Source organism: Scyliorhinus canicula, chromosome 4 (assembly GCF_902713615.1).
Source record: "Scyliorhinus canicula chromosome 4, sScyCan1.1, whole genome shotgun sequence".
NCBI classification, from domain to species: Eukaryota; Metazoa; Chordata; class Chondrichthyes; order Carcharhiniformes; family Scyliorhinidae; genus Scyliorhinus; species Scyliorhinus canicula.
Genome location: NC_052149.1, coordinates 65,008,422 through 65,026,353, shown reverse-complemented (window position 1 = coordinate 65,026,353; position 17,932 = coordinate 65,008,422). Strand labels below are relative to the sequence as shown.

At 46.9% G+C, this 17,932-nt stretch overlaps 1 protein-coding gene across 1 annotated transcript in view; it reads right to left on the bottom strand.

Annotated features, from left to right (window-relative positions):
• The window catches only part of dab1a (DAB adaptor protein 1a), an 858,599-nt gene that overhangs the window by 76,302 nt on the left and 764,365 nt on the right, over nt 1–17,932 (bottom strand). Inside the window, exons 15-18 of the mRNA XM_038793498.1 lie at nt 4,487–4,558; nt 1,675–1,776; nt 319–447; nt 181–232 (exon numbers count right to left, since the gene is read on the bottom strand). Of these exons, the coding sequence (XP_038649426.1) occupies nt 181–232; nt 319–447; nt 1,675–1,776; nt 4,487–4,558 (355 nt within the window). The remainder of the gene's footprint in view (nt 1–180; nt 233–318; nt 448–1,674; nt 1,777–4,486; nt 4,559–17,932) is intronic.

Below are 17,932 nucleotides of genomic sequence, written 5' to 3'. Positions count from 1 at the left end.
GTTCTTACTTCATGTTCCTGACTGGGAGTCTCATTTGCCAGATAACTTGCTGGTATTTAATTATTTTTGAAAAATGGTCATCATAATTTGGAACTTCAGGCACACTAAGTTCCAGGAACTGTGAACATTCAGCTCAAACTCCACATTAATCATAATGGTAATTTAGCACAACAACATTACCTTCAACTATTGGAATACGCACACTTAGAATGCTTTCATGCTTGCTGTTTACCTACCGTTAAGCACATTCGAGAGGCCCTTCACCAGTTATTATTTCTTTGGATTGCATCAGACAATAAGAACTGCTTAACACTTTACCTGGGTGCCTCTGAGAACTGGTACTGTTATACTGTTATCTATTTCAACTTTTGCAGCTTCACAGCACATAATAATCTCTGAGGTCTGTCTGCCTACTAATTGTGCCAATATTCTTTCAACAGTGATGACCTTGAAATCAAAGGCACTTACATTAATTGGCTGGCAAAGTTCATAATTAAAATACTGAGTCTGATTAGCATGGTCGTCAAAGTTACTTTACAATTTTCTTCTTAACTCATGAAAAATCCTAAGTATTTTGAAGCCTTAAGAATCTTTGTTCCATTGTAGTTCCATTTACCCTCCAAATAAATTCCAATTTATTCAGATTTTATTATTTTTTGGTGTTTTGAGAGTAGTCCCTCAAATTCACCTCATCCGACAAGCAGCTCAATCAACAACTTCAATCTCCAAAGCTAATTGTTCATTCTGGTGAAAGGTTCAAATATCAAGGGCGCGATTCTCTGCAAATGCGGAGAGTTGTAAAGGCTGCCGTGAAACTGGCCGTGTTTCACGGCAGCCTCCGCACCCCCTCCCGGGACCCGATTCTCCCCCCCAGGCGGGGCTAGCAGCGCGGCCCCGTGAAGCGGGCTCCAACCCGCGCATGCGCTGATGACGTCATCATGCAGATGCATCAAACCCGCGCATGCGCGGGCCGTCATGCCCCTCAGCCGCCCCACGGACTGATCCTGCGGGGCGGCGGAGGAACAAAGAGTGCGCGAGTATCGGACCCACTGCCCGCGATCGGTGCCCACCGATCACAGGCCCATGCCACCCTTGGCACGGCCGTGCCAATCGGTGTCATGGTTGTCTGGAACGGCACTTTGCGGCCGTTTTCACGAACGGTGAGGGCAGGTGTGTTTGCGTTCGTGAAAACGGCCGTAAAGGTCTGGGAACTCGGCCCATGGGAGAATCGCTGTTCGCCGTAAAAAGCAGCGAGCAGCGATTCATGTCGTGGGGCGGCTGTGGGGGGGGGGGGGGGAGAATAGCGGGAGGTCGGGAAAAATGTCCGGAAGGCCCTCCTGCTATTCTCCGACCCGTCGTGGGCAGCAGAGAATCGCGCCCCAAATGTCAGAGAATAATACTTAGGCTATCAGCTTAAAGCAATTGACACAACTGGCAATAAACCTATGAAATAAATTACCAGGGAAGGCCATTGAAGAGTATAATGCAGTAGGGCCAAGAGGCAATTAGTTACATTTCAGGAGGAAACCAGTATGTGATGAGCAAGCAGATAAATGGAGTTGTGAACCATCACAAACAGATGGAATTTCGTATTCTATATCACGTGAATGCTCTTGAGGCTGCATGAACAGACAGTAAGGAAGTGCTTCATACATTGTAAGATGACACAATTACCTTGCTGACATGCTTGAGCATTGTACTCCAGATATTCTCAATATTGGCAGAGTACACAGTAAACAGGAACAAGTTTGCTAATGTTCTGAGCAAGCCTCTGGGCTATTGAGGACGAAAAATAAAATATTCCTTATTGACATCCAGTGACTGCCAGTGCATGTGCTAAATGTGCGAGAATGGTGATGTTGATTAACCTTGACTGCTGCACCTTCAGCAGAAAAAAGCCTTCTGACACTTTTGAGGTGGTTTTTAACTTTGGGCCTTGGCAGGAAACCAGAAATCAGCAGAAAGAAAAATCGAATAAAATATATAAGGGTGGTTTTCCTTTGTGATAATCACCACCCATGGATAGACTTACAAATGACAAACTACTTAGGTAACACAACAGAGGGTGGTCAGCATCGATGGAAGTGTACCTCAGAATGAGTACCTACTTCAGAAAAGAAGAGGGAGAATACATTGTATAAAACAGATTGAATGTGAAAGATTTGAACTGCTGCAAATGACGCAAATTGAATGAAATGATTTCCAAGATAATGAATGTTGTTTTCCATATATATATCTGTAACAGTATTACATGCTGACTTACAGAAATTCATGTGAATTGTTTTTAAAAATCTGTTGTGGAGTGTATTGTTTGATGAAGTTAAAAATAAAGTGTAAATTTATCAAGCGTGTGAGCTGGGGTAAGTTAAAATATGCAGAAACATACTCAGTCATATCCCTTTAATTTCAATCTCATGTTCAAAAATTTAAATTCTGTAAATGCGGAGAAAACAAACTAAATTAAAAGATCGTTTTGAACACCAATATTTACAAAGAAAGGATGACAAATCATCAATCAAACTTCTTCAAGCCACTTTACCCAAAACACATTCAAAGTGTTCAGTTGAACAGCGAGAACTTTCGTTTTTTTATAAAATAAAATTTGTGTTTTGATTTTTTTCTTTTCATATTGTACAAAAGTGATAAGAGTTTTGTCTGTTTTGAAAATGTCAAGAATTCGTACACAGTAGCAAATTCATGCTATTAATGTCCTGCTATAAATTATGTTTTCGTTGCTTCCTGAAAAAGGGATTTTTTTTCTGATCTGAGGGGAAATGATTCATGTACTTTTCATTATAGAACATAGAAGAGAGGTTGACATCTGCATAGTGATTCAGCAGCGAGCTCTTGGACCTTAGATGACAAATAGTAATTTCTAGAAGATTCACGTACTCTGTTTCTTTCCCAAGAAATTATTTCTAGCAGAATGTGACTGTCTTGTTGGAAAGTTCCACATCCACAGCAAACTGATCAATCTATCCTTCGGATACAGAGTACATTTCTCTTCACCTTGGCACAATCAGTAGTTAATTCTTTAAAACAGCATCTTTCACAATTGTTTGCACAAACAGGAAGGCAAACGATTAATCCTTCATCATTTTGCTTCTCTGATAAAACAGAATGGCTTTGAGGAGGGTGCGGGCTGATTGATTTTGCTTTGCACGCTGATCCAATGGAGAATGGTTCAAGATTTTCCTGCAACACACTCAGGGCTCCAGCTGGTTATTTCTTGTTCTTGTTTATCTGGGCATAGAGAGGCTCTATTGCCTGTGGGCAGACAGATACAGGCATAAACTGAAGAACCTTGCATTGTACATCACATCTTAATCTCTTATTCCCACTTATATTGTTGAAATGGCACTAAGCGCTCATAAATGCTTGAAAATATGAGGGTAAATATTCATCTTCATGGCGTGGATGGTAATCTGGTGAGGAAGCTCATACACTCTATGATTTTCAGTCTATTGAAGTAATTTCATTGGCAGTTATGTAATTTCTATGAAATGTGTGCCACTAGATTATTACTCAGGTGGTGAAGTCAAAGGTCTACCTTGTGTATATATATATATATATCTTTAAATCTTAGTTAGTTATATGAATGCACTTACAATGATGTATTGTATTAATGTCTGCAATCTTTACAGTTTTGATTTAAATCACCATCCCAAGTTTCCTTCACCAGCTAGGTCACTGTCCACATTGCCCCCAGGTTCAGTCTCAATTTGTCTTAATATGCGGTATCTCTATTTCAGATCTATAATTTTCTAACTTGCTGCCCCTGCTCTTGCTGAATTTAACTTACTAAATTTTCTGTGCCAATAGATTCTACTTTTGAATTTGATAACATTTGCAGTTTGAAAATATCTTCATTTTGTCTCATTGTTTCAAATTGATCTTCATTAACTCATGAGCTGGGAGGATTTTATTTTGAATTTTTTTTCTATAAGTTTAGAGTACTCAATTCTTTTTTTTTCCAATTAAGGGGCAATTTTAGAGTGGCCAATCCGCCTACCCTGCACATCTTTGGACTGTGGGAATGAAACCCTTGCAAACACGGGGAGAATGGGCAAACTCCATACGGACAGTGACCTGGGGCCGAGATCGATCCGGGGTCCTCAGCGACGTGAGGCAGCAGTGCTAACCATTTTGCTACCGTGCCACCCTTATTTGGAATACTGATGCTTGCCTAAAGGTTATTGAGCAATTTAGTACAACCTCAGATTTGCAGGATGTAACATTTCAGAGTAAAGTAGGAAACCCGTTACAACATAAAAATGTTTTATGCATTCCATCTCACGGGCTCATGCAGTAATGAAGATTGATGAGAAAAGCCATGTTTAAACATAAAAACACATAGAAATGATGATTATGTAACTAAAACAAACCACAATCCATGGGTCGCAGTGATCAGCAGCAGTGGGATGCGTGCACACCTAGGAAAAAGAGAAGTGATACCTACCCCAAATTCTGCTATCTAGCTACCGACCTGTGGGATGAAAGAATCACCAAGACAGTCACCGACTGCATCATTACTTGAGGACGCCTCAGAACTAACAAGCTGTGAAAAAAAGAAAACAAATATCAATTCACACATAAAGAAATGTATAACGCAGATCTTAAGATATTTGTATTTTTCAATGGTAGAAATGTTGCAATAAAACTGGTGTTACAAATGGCAGTTGATGCATGATTTCAGATGTTAAAATATTTTTTACTTGTTCTTCTCCCAATTTTATTTACCCTTCTGCCTATCATTTCAAAGTTAGGAGGATATTCTCTCCACAAACCACCAAAACAGTCCAGATTGACTCTCGCTTTTCAGTTACTCTCCATCTAATTGGTGTCTCCTCCGAATGCCTAAAACAGATGGCATGCGCACAAATTGGTTGCCAAGGTTGCTTATATTCCAAACTTAACTACAATTTTGAAGTACTTCATTGGCTGTAAATCACTTTGGGATGTCCTGAGGTTGAGAGAAGTGCTGTATAAATGCTATGACTTTCTTTTATCATTATCTAGACTCTTGGTTAGTTCCTCAAATAAATTTATAACACTGGTCGAGTACAACTTACCTTTAACAAATCTGGGCTGTGAGGTCATGATTTCTCATGCCTCTGCAAATGCTGTGTAAATAGATCTTGTATTATAAACTTTAGTAGTTTATTGACCACTGAAGTAAGATTAATGGTCCAATACCTTTCTGAGTTATCACAATATGCTTTTGGAAGAATAGTCATATTAACCACCGTTCAATTCATGATAACATTTGATGCTCTACAGTTGTTGGAAAGTTAACCAGAGGCTCTCCAATTTCACCCCCCTTTAGTGTAAACAATGCTCGAGTGATCTTTCTACTCTAAATTTGAGGAACTTCTGTATATTTTCTTTCTCTTTGAAGAATAATCCCATTAACAATGCTACAGCCTAGTCAGTGGTTTCACAACCCGAATATTCAATTCCTCTATAAAAACTGAGAGCAAGCCATTCCTTCACTCGCCTCGACAGGTTATGACCTTCAACTGTTCGTGGTCCTACCACATCCTCTTCCTACTAAAATGTCTATAAAAAACATTTTAAGTGCCCTTTATGTTTTCAGCTATTTTTTTCTCCCTTTTCCCTCTTAATTTTTCTAAACTCTTCTTTTGTCTGGTTTGGAAATTCAGGAGAGGGAGAGAACCACTCCATATCCCATTACTGTCTGGCAACACATTGTGGTGACCTAATCTTCATCTGAGGATATTAAGTGCTCCAATGGGTGAGAATACCCTTCATACATCTGCCAGATTCACTTTCCAAACCAGCCCAGATTCAAAGGGTGAAAAGTTTCAATATCTGCCATCTAAGAGGAGCTATATGCAATTATATTGAACAGGTCGTGCATTGTATCACAAGCATACGTGTAAAACTGCTCATAATTTGGAACTGCTTACGAATCTTACACAAAAACAGCTCACGGATTTTAGGTGTTCGAAATGGAAATGTTATACTTGTGAAGAAGTGAATACTCGCTTCAGGTTAATATAAAAAGATAGGAAATAGAAGGAGGAGTCGGCATGTGGCCCCTCGAACCTGCTTCGCTATTCAATATGATCCAGCCTGATCTTCTGCTTCAACTTCACTTTCCCACCTCTGCCTCATATCCCTTGATTCTCTGAGGGACCAAAAGATCTGTCTATCTCAGCCTTAAATAAACTCAATGATGGAGAATCCAGAACCGTCTAGGGTAGAGAATTCTAAGTGTTCAATTCCTTCTAAGTGAATAAATTTCTTCTCATCTCGGTTCTAAATGATCAACCACTTATTCTGGGATTTGTTCCTCCATGTTCTAAGTTACTCAGACAGGAGAAACAGCCTCCCAGCATCTACCCTGTCAAACCTCTCAGAATTTTGTATTTTTAATTGAGATCATTTCTCATTCCTCTAAACTCCAGACTGTATAGGCCCAATTTACTCAGCCTCTCATCAAAGGATATCTCATCAGAGGATACCAATCTATTGAATCTTTGTTACACCGTCTGTGGTCGTCACCACTGTTGTATATATTACACATATGAGATGTAATACGGTAAGGTTCCTGTACTACAGGTACGGGGGTAGATCCCTGCCTGCTGGCTCTGCCCAGTAGGCGGAGTATAAATGTGTGTGCGCACCGAGCTGCAGCCATTTCGGCAGCAGCTGTAGGAGGCAACACATCTCTGCATAATAAAGCCTCGATTACTCTCTACTCTCGTCTCGTCGTAATTGATAGTGCATCAATTTATTACGCAGAGATTACGCTGCCTTGCTATTCGGCCTGGACTTCCAGTGCAACCTCCAAAGTTCTCTGAAATTCTGAAATTCCTACCACCCCTTACTGTATGCGGCCTCATGACCCTTAAGGTCGACCCATGTTTCCTGTTTGCGAACCTCACCCCGGATTGCAAACCCGTCGCCACCAGGAGCAGACAGTACAGTGCCCAGGACAGGACCTTCATCAGGTCGGAGGTCCAGCGGCATCTCCTGGAGAGTCCAAGTGGTAGTTGTAAAGACTGGGGAGGAACAGAGGATGGTCATTGACTACAGTCAGACCATCAATCGGTACACGCAGCTCGACGTGTACCCCTCCCACGCATATCTGATATGGTCAATCTGGTTGCACAGTACCGGGTCTTCTCTACAGTGGACCTGAAATCTGCCTACCACCAGCTCTCCATCCGCAAGGCGGACCACCAATACACCGCGTTTGAAGCAGACGGCCACCTTTACCATTTCCTTAGGTTCCTTTTGGCTTCACTAATGTGGTTTCGGTCTTCCAACGGGAGATGGACCAAATGCTTGACCGGTACGGATTGCGGGCCACCTTCCCGTACCTGGATAACATCACTATTTGCGGCCATGACCAGCAGGACCAGGACACTAACCTCTCCAAATTTCTCCACACCGCCAAACTCCTGAACCTAGCGTATAACAAGGAGAAGTGCGTGTTCAGCACCAACCGCATAGCCGTCCTTGGCTATGTGGAGCAAAATGGAGTTCTGGGGCCAGACCCCAACCACATGTGCCCCCTCATGGAACTCCCCCTCCCCCACTGTCCCAAGGCCCTCAAACGATGCCTGAGGTTCTTCTCATACTATGACCAGTCGGTCCCTAACTATGCGGACAAAGCCTGCCCACTCATTCATTCCACATTTTTCCCCCTGACAGCCAAGGCTCACCAGGCCTTCAACCGTATCAAAGCCGACATCGCCAAGACTGCGATGCACGGAGTCGACGAAGCCCTCCCTTTTCAAGTCGAGAACGATGCATCAGACGTCGCTCTGGCGCCACCCTGAACCAGCCAGGCAGACCCGGGGCATTCCTTTCCTGCACCCTCCACGCTTCCGAAATTCGGCACTCCTCCGTCGAAAAGGAGGCCCACGCATTGTGGAAGCTGTGCGGCATTGGAGGCATTACCTGGCCGGCAGGAGATTCACTCTCCTCACTGACCAGCGGTCGGTTGCCTTCATGTTCAATAACACACAGCGGGTCAAGATCAAGAATGATAAAATCTTGAGGTGGAGGATGGAGCTCTCCACCTAAAATTACGAGATTTTTGTATCGACAACACGCTCCCGGAGTCACCAGTGCCTGCATCGCCACCGGGATTGCGGCGCTCACAACAGAGGATCAAGGCACCTGACCGGCTAAATTTGTGAACTTTTCCCAAACTGTACACCTTAAAAATGCTCACTAACATGTAAATAGTTTTCCACCACCCCCGCTGGAATCTTTTTTAACAGGGGGTGAATGTGGTCGTCACCACTGTTGTATATACTATACATATGAGATGTAATATGGTAAGGCTCCTGTACTACAGGTACGGGTGTAGATCCCTGCCTGCTGGCTCCGCCCAGTAGGCGGAGTATAAATGTGTGTGCTCACCGAGCTGCAGACATTTCGGCAGCAGCTGTAGGAGGCAACACATCTCTGCGTAATAATCCACGATTACTCTCTACTCTTGTCTCGTCGTAATTGATAGTGCATCACCGTCTCTAAAGCAAACATATCCTTCCTTCAACATGGAAACCAAAATTCCCACAGGATTCCAGGGGTGGTCTAACTCACCATAACGCTATATAACTGTAACAAGACAAGACTTTCTTATTCTTATGGACTTCAATCGCTTTGCAATAAGGGACAACATGATAGTTGCGTTACCGTACCTGCACGCTAGCTTTCTGAGTTCCTTGCATGAGTATACACAAGTCTCTCAGAACATTGAATTTTTATGCCCTTTAAAAAATATCCTGCTTCTCTATTCTTAGTACCAAAGTGAAGAGCCTCATACTTCCCCACATTATACTTCCTCTGTCACCGTGTTGCCCACTCACTTAGTCTGTCTATATCTCTTTGCCACCTCTTTGTGTCCTCCTCTCTGTTTACGTTCCAAACATAGCTTTGCATTGTCAGTATATTTGGACAGATTGTAAACACCTGAGATCCCAGCACTGATCCCTGCGGATCTTCACCAGTTACAATTTGCTAACTTGAAAATACACCACTTAACCGTACTCTCTGCTTCCTGGTTGGTAAACAATTCTCCATCCAAGATAATATATTACTCCCCAACTCTTTGAGCCCTTATCTCGTTTATTCACCTTCTGTGCGACATCATATTAAATGCCTTTTGGAAATTCAAGTATATTACATCGACCCTACTAATTACATCCTCAAAAAAAAAAAAAAAAAATTTCAAACACAAATTTCCTTTCGGTATATTATATTGAGTCTGTCTGATTATATTTGGATTGTCTAAGAGCATTGTTAAAGCTTCCTTAATATTTTCTGATGACTGACGTCAGGCCTTCCTCTGTTTTCTCTCTCTCTCCTTTTGTGAATAGAGGTGTTACATTTGTTGGCCGCGGTCTACCCGAATGGGAACAGAATCTCGTCTTGAGCGCGGTTAGCTGGGTCTTTCCCCGTGCTTGGAGAGCGAAGAATCTCCACGCTATTGAGTGCCCATTTGGGTAGATATGAGGCCTCTATGGGGATGCCCTGATGAGACCGCACTTTGTCCCAGTCCCATTTTGTGCACTGAGGAGCTCTGCTCGCCAGGACGCCTCAGTGCAGAAAGAGATTGGGACACCATTTTGAAATGGCGTCCTGATCTCTCAACCCCCTGTCATAATATACATCCATGTATATAATGGACTGCAGAGAGGCAGTGATTGACACACAGGATGATCAGTAAGCACACAGAACACAGCAGCCAATCACCAGACAGGACACAGCCACGATAAAGCCAGAGGGCACCAGTTTTCCCGCTCTCTCGGGATCCAGCCTCTGAGACAGTCAGAGCTCATGAGCATAGCCAGTGCAAACACCATGTGGTAGCCAGTAAGTCTGGTCAGGCTAGCATAAGGTCTCCAGTCAAGTCAGCATAGTGTCAACCCACAGTTGGACATGTAAAATAGTTAGATGTGAAATAAAATCCTGTTGCATCTCATCAAGTGTTGGAGGTCTGTCTCTCGCTACACTGCATCAACATAGACCCAGCCTGCCCAACACATCATGGTAGCAGGTATGGATGCTGAAAATTGACATACCTACCTCGAGTGAATCAGCGTTGACCAGCAAACAGCCATCCAGTGACATGGAAAACGTCCGCCCTCCTCCGCAGCTCCGCATCGCCGGCAACCTCGGTGCAAATTGGAAGATCTTCTATCAAAAGTTCCAGCTCTATCTCGAAGCCACCGACCTCGAGGCCACATCGAATGCCAGGAAGATTGCACTCTTCCTCTCCACAGCTGGGGACCACACCATCCACATCTAGAACTCCCTGACATTCGCTGAAGGCGAAGACAAGACGAAATTTAAAAGAGTCGTGCTGAAATTCGACAGCCACTGCGACATCGAGGTAAACGAGAGCTTTGAACGGTACGTTTTCCAGCAGAACTTCAGGGTAAGGATGAACCTTTCCAATCATTTTTGACCCATCTCCGCATCCTCGCGCAGTCATGTCACCATGACTCGACAACTGATTCCATGAACCGGGATCAGATCGTTTTCAGGGTCCACTCCGATTCCCTTCGCCAGCAGCTCCTGAAAGTCAAGCAGCTCACCCTCACCATCGCCATCGAAGCATGCGTTCTCCACGAACATGCTAACAACCGGTACTCCCACATCAGGGCGGCAGAAACGGTAAAGCTAATCCCCCACGAGGCGGAACGGGTGCAGGCTATCGCAAAAATGCACGGCGTGAGTCTTGATGAGAGTGGCCATTTTGCGCGCTGTTCTCGGGCTCCAGCGCATGCGCGCCACGACCGAGGGGACGGCGAGACCGTCGACCAGCCTGCACAGGTGGGTACGTCATTTGACTGCACTGCGCTTGCGCGTTGGCGCACGGAACACGCTCATGTTGATGTCATGACGTGTCCGAATTGTGGCTCCGTTCATTTAAAGCGGCAATGTCTGGCAAAATCACGACGGTGTCTACAGTGCGGCAAGTTTGGCCACTACGCAGCCCTTTGCAGATCTGCTCCACTGTCCAGCATCCAGCGATTCCAGCCACGACGCAGAAGAGTCTGTTCAATACAGAAGGCCGTGCCAGACTCCGACCCCGACAGCACAACAGATCCTGATGCCGAGTGCCTCAAATACCCATTCCGGGTGGGCATCATTACTAAGCATGTGCTGTCTTTCTCAAAGATGGTGAAACACCTCCCAATCCAAAGCGTGGATCCTGGCGACAAGTGGTGTGCTGTCCTCACAGTTAACAAGGCTTGCATCCATTTCAAGCTGGACACTGGCGAACCACATTTCAAAATCCGATCTCGACACCTACTGCGTCAGACCAAGCATTCTTCCACCGGCCTGCCAGCTCCTTGACTACAATGGCAATGCCATTGCTGCCAGTGGCTCATGCCAACTCGGAGTTTCCAATAAGTAATTTAAAGTGACGCTGCGATTTGAGATCGTAGGACCTGACAGAGCATCCCTGCTCGGTGCTCGGGCCTGCAAACTCCTGAACCTGGTTCAGCGAGTCCACACCATGTCATCCTCACAGGTGACGGCCTCACCTGATGAAAACTTCCAGGCTCAAATTGATGACATCATAACGCAGTACCATTGTGTGTTCGAAGGTATGGGCACACTCCCATACCGATACAAAATCCTGCTGAAACCAAACACCACCCCTGTGGTTCACGCACCACGTCGGGTGCCGGCACCCCTCAAGGACTGCCTCAAGCAGCAGTTGCAAGACCTCCAGGACCAGGGCATCATATCAAAGGTCACAGAACCCACGGACCCATGGTAAGCTCCATGGTCTGCATCAAGAAGCCGTCAGGGGAGCTTCGAATCTGTATCGACCCCAAAGATTTAAACCGCAACATCATGAGGGAACATTATCCGATACCAAAACAAGAAGGGTTGACCAGCGAGATGGCTCATGCCAAATTCTTTACGAAGCTGGACGCCTCCAAGGGGTTCTGGCAAATACAGCTGGATGCATCCAGTCGCAAGCTGCGCACATTCAATACCCCGTTCGGTCGCTACTGCTACAACTGGATGCCTTTTGGCATCATCTCTGCCTCAGATATTTCACCGCATAATGGAACAGATGATGAAGGGCATCGAGGGGGTGCGAGTATACGTTGACGATGTCATAGTCAGGTCTACAACTCCTCAAGAACACATCAATCGCCTCAACCAGGTATTCCACAGGAACTACGAGCATGCCCTCCGACTCAACAGGGCCAAATACTCATTCGGTCAATCAGAAATCAAATTCCTTGGCGACCACATCTCGCAGCAAGGCGTGCAGCCAAATGCTGACAAGGTTTCGGCGATCAACGCCGTGAATACCCCAGAGGACAAGAAGGCGGTCCTCCGCTTTCTAGGGATGGTCAACTTCCTTGGGAAGTTCATTCCCAACATGGCGTCCCACACCACAGCCCTCCGCCATCTTGTCAGAAAGTCGATGGAATTCCAGTGGCTGCCCGCTGATGAGAAAGAATGGCGTGAGCTGAGGGCAAAACTCACCAATGTCCCGGTGCTGGCATTTTCCGACCCCTCCAAGGAAACAAAAATATCCACTGACGCGAGCCAGGACGGTATTGGGGCAGTGCTCCTCCAACGGGACAACTCCTCCTCCTGGGCCCCAGTTACGTATGCCTCCAAAGCCATGACGCCCACTGAGCAACGGTACGCTCAGATTGAGAAGGAATGTCTGGGCCTCCTAATGGGAATCAATAAGTTCCATGACTATGTATATGGACTCCTAAATTCACGGTTGAGATGGACCACAGGCCATTAGTCCACATCATCCAAAAAGACCTTAATGACATGACGCCATAGTTACAACGAATGCTTCTCAAGCTACGCCGCTACGATTTTGAACTGGTCTACACCCCAGGCAAAGAGCTCATTGTTGCAGATGCCCTTTCCAGGTTTTCACCACACCGTGTGAGCAAACTGACATCATATGTCAAATCGACGCGCAGGTGCAATTCTGTGCCTCCAACTTTCCAGCCTCTGATGAGAGGGTCGTTCAAATTCGTGAGGAAACGGCCAGGGATCCTCTGCTCCAGCGGATGATGCAGCATCTCACGAATGGCTGGCAGAAGGGACATTGTCCCCAGTTTTACACCGTCAAGGACGATCTGACGGTGGTGGACAGCATCCTCATGAAGCTTGACAGAATTGTGATCCCGCAGAGCATGTGAGATATGGTGCTCGGCCAACTCCACGAGGGTCGCCTGGGGGTCGAGAAATGTTGACGCAGAGCTCGGGAGGCAGTCTACTGGCCGGGCATCAGCCAGGAAGTTGCCAACATGGCCCTCAACTGCCCTACATGTCAAAAATTTCAGCCAGCTCAACCTGAAGAAACTCTGCAGCAACATGAGATGGGGACCTCCACATGGTCCAAAGTCGATGTCGACCTTTTCCACGCCAAAGGGCGTGACTATGTCCTCCTGGTCGACTACTTTTCCAATTACCCTGAAGTGGTGAGACTGTCCAACCTCACGTCGGCAGCAGTGATTAAGGCATGCAAAGAAACATTTGCCAGACATGGGATACCACTCATGGTGATGAGTGACAATGGCCCCTGTTTTTACAGCCAGGAGTGGTCTGATTTTGCCCAGCTATACAACTTTCGTCACGTCACATCCAGCCCCCACTACCCGCAGTCAAACGGAAGGCCGAAAAAGGGGTCCACATCGTCAAAAGATTACTATGTAAGGCTGCAGACTCAGGCTCCGACTTCAACCTGGCGCAGTTGGCATACAGAGTGACCCCGCAGTCCACTGGATTGTCTCCAGCGCAGATGCTTATGAACCGCACTCTGCAAACAACGGTTCCATCCATCCACATTCCAGATCTTGACAACTTCCCGGCCTTACAGAAGATGCAGCAGTCTCAGGCCCAACAGAAATCAGCATACGACCCTCATGCCACGGATCTCCCAGAGCTGGTCCCAACTGATCGAGTTCGTGTACAGCTGCCTGACGGCGGCTGGTCAGCCACAGCTGTGGTGGTCAAGCAAGTGGCCCCGAGATCGTTCCTCATTCACATGGCTGATGGCTCTTTCCTCCGACGCAACAGGCGGGCGCTGCGCTGACTTCCACGCCCGCCACCCAACCGTGATGTCCCACCTCACACACTGCTTCCTCCGGAAGCGCCCTGCCACGAGGCTGCACTAGCGGCATATTCTGTATATAGTCACGTACATATACACATCTTCACGCACATGCACCTTAATATTTATTATCTGAACACAAACTTCAAAACAAAGTTGGGGGAGATGTCATAATATACATCCATGTATATAATGGAGTGCAGGCAGGCAGTGATTGATACACAGGAAGACCAGTGAGCACACAGAACAGACCAGTCAATCACCAGACAGGACACGGCCACTATAAAGCCAGAGGGCACCAGTCTTCCCTCTCACGGGATCCAGCCACTGAGACAGTCAGAGCTCATGAGCATAGCCAGTGCAAACACCATGTGGTAGCCAGTAAGTCTGGTCAGGCTAGCATCAGGTCTCCAGACAAGTCAGCATAATGTCAACCCACAGTTGGACATGTAAAATAGTTAGATGTTCAATAAAATTGTGTTGCATCTCATCAAGTGTTGGAAGTCAGTCTCTCGCTACACTGCATCAAACGCAGTCCACATAGACCCAGCCTGCTCAACACATCACCGCCCAGCATGACTCCCGAATCCCCGAACCTCTGAAAGGCTCATCCCACTTATAAAGGGTCCCTCAGGCTCCCCTGAACTCCCTGCACCGGCGTAGTGCACCTCCAGGCATGATCCGCAGCCTGGGGAAAATGCCAGCTTGGCATGCTGGCAGTGTCACTGCCAACTGGCAGTGTCACCCAGGCATCTTGGCAGTGCCAGGATGGCACTGCCAAGATGCCCAGGTGGCACCAGCAGTGCCAGGGAGCCACCCTGCCCATAGGGCAAGCGCAAGGGAGCCTCTGATTCACAGGGAGATCCCCACGAGTGCCGCTCCATTTGGTCCATGTTTATGGAGACTAGCACTGAACGGCAATCACCCGAGATCTCCAAGGTGAGCAGTTAGATTCCATGCCTTGGGTAGATCTTGGGAGTGCATATTTGACTGAGATTAGCTGTCTCACTCTAATATGCAGGTTTGCTAAAGAGCGGCATCTCACGAGATCACATTAGTATGGCGTGACGTGTAGATCCCAAAAGAGGGATCTCCTGGCATCTACCATCCGCACTGTGCTACCTTGTGGGCGCAATGTGGCTGGTAGATCATGCCCCTAATCTTCCAATCTGCTGGGACCGTTCTAGGAACTAGCAAAGTTTGGAAAATTATAATCAATGCCTCCACTGTCCATTAAGTTAAAAACCGATTGTAAAAAATAACTATTGGGGCTTTGATTATGATTTTCCTAAATTTGCTAATCATGGGTGCGGGGTTGAGAGATCAGGGGCGGGATTCTCCCCTGCCCGGCGGGGCGGGGGGTCCCGGCGCCGAGGAGTGGCGTTAACTACTCGGCGTCGGGCCGCCCCAAAGGTGTGGAATACTCCACACCTTCAGGGGCTAGGTCCGCCCCGGAGTGGTTTGCGCCCCGCCAGCCGGCAGGGATGGGGCTTGGCACCACGCCAACCGGCGCCGAAGGGCCTCCGATAGCCGGCGTGAGTTGGCGCATGCGCGGGAGCACCAGCGTGTGCTGGCGTCATCCCGGCGCATGCGCGGGAGGATTCGTCTCTGCATCGGCCATGGCGGCGGACCACAGCAGCCGATGTAGAGGAATAGATTGCCCCCACGGCACAGGCCCGCCCGCGAATCGGTGGGCCCCGATTGCGGGCTAGGCCACCGTGGGGGCACCTCCCATGGCCAGATCCCCCTGCGCCCCACCCGAGAACCACGGAGGCCACCCGCGCTGCCAGGTCCCGCCGGTAAGGACCTACTCTAATTTATGCCGGCGGGACTGGCTAAAAAAACGGGAGGCCACTCGGCCCATCGCGGGCCGGAGAATTGCTGAGGGGCCGCTATCAGCGGCCGCCGACCGGCGCGGTGCGATTCCCGCCCCCGCCAAATATCCGGCGTTGGAGAATTCGGCAGCCGGCGGAGGCGGGATGCACGCCGCCCCCCGGTGATTCTCTGACCCGGCGGGGGGGGTTGGAGAATCCCGTCCCAGGACGCCATTTCAAAATGGTGTCCCAATATTGTTCTCTGCTGATTGTGGTGATATGCATCACTGTAAATACACAAGGGGTTAATGTAAGTACACTAAGACTAAGTAAACACTAGAGGGAGCACTAGAGACATCATGACATACAGACATTCAACCAATAGATCAGTAAGCTAGGACATGACCAATGGGCAGTCAGGATACCCAGAGGTGACACTACCACAAGGGGGCAACCCATATAAAAGGACAGGGCACACATGCTCTTTCTCTTTCCATAGGCGACACAGGGGCAAATTGGAAGCATCATACCCACTGCCTAGAGCAGACTGGTTAGTTAGACTGAGTTACTATAGCAAGATTAGCAGGAGAGTTGAACTCAAGTAGGAGAATTGTTAACTGTTCAATAAATGTGTTAAACCTATCTCCATGTCTGAACCTTCCTTTGTCAGAGCATACATCAAGGAAGCAGCTTATGCTACATGAAGAAGCATAGCACAACATTGATATTAATTGCCTTAAGTTCCTCACTTTTATTAGCTCCTAGATTACCCTCAATTTCTGGTAAAAATTTGTATCATTGACTATGTCGACAGACATATTTGTTGAAAGCTTCTGCCATTTTCTCATTCCACATGATAATTTCCCCTGTCTCTGCCTCCAAGAACCAGCAGTTATTTTAGACCTCCATCTTTTTTAAATCGTTTTTTAAATTCCTGGACGGTTCACTCACATATTTTATCTTTTCCTTTTTTTATCAACTCTTTGGTCACCCTTTGCTGGTTTCTGAAACTCCTTGCCTCACTATTATTCTTTGTAATTTTATTAGCCTTTTCTTTTCTCCATTAACAGAGATAGATCTTTCTAGCTGAATTTTTATTAAAATTTAGAATGCCCAAGTATTTTTTTCCAATTAAGGGGCAATTTAACACGGCCAATCCACCTCCTGCAGCACATCTTTTTGGGTTGTGGAGGTGAGACTCACGCAGACATGGGGAGAATGTGCAATCTCCACACGTACAGTGACCCGGGGCCGGGATCGAACCCAGGTCCTCAGCACCATGAGGCAGCAGTGCTAACCGCTGCACCACCGTGCCGCCAGAATTTTTTTTTTTACATTTAGAGTACCCAATTAAGTTTTTCCAATTAAGAGGCAATTTAGCCTGGCCAATCCACCTAGCCTGCACATTTTTGGGTTGTGGGGGCTAAACCCACGCAAACACGGGGAGAATGTGCAAACTCCATACGGACAGTGACCCAGAGCCGGGATCGAACCTGGGACCTTGGCGCCGTGAGGCAGCAGGGCTAACCACTAGGCCACCGTGCTGCTCTAGAATTTTTGTTTATAATGGAATAGATTTTTGTTAAACATTTAGAGCTGAACCATACAGTCAGGTGGGCAGCGTACCAATTGATCCACATCACAAAAGGTGGTTTTAAACTAACCAACTTTAAAAATGCCATCCCATGGTAATAACACAATGCCGCTGGTTTAAACGAGCAGGGGGTAGGATTTGTGCCCCTCACTGGTTGGAAGTCCCACCCTCAAGAGCTGTTAGCAAATCTGAATGATTGGTGGCTCTGTCAGTCCAGCAGTGCCAGGACACATTCATGGATGGTGGTGGGACTGCATGTAGCATCTGGGAAGAAGTAGAATGGATCCCAGAATAAGGAAAGCAGTGAGCTTCTCGGGCAAGAAGGGATCAGACATCCTAGGGAAAAGGGGTGTGATAAGGGTGGAAATGGGTTTTGCAGGCCAGACGGAGAGTAACAAAGGTGTGGAGTGTCAGCTTGGGGGGCTG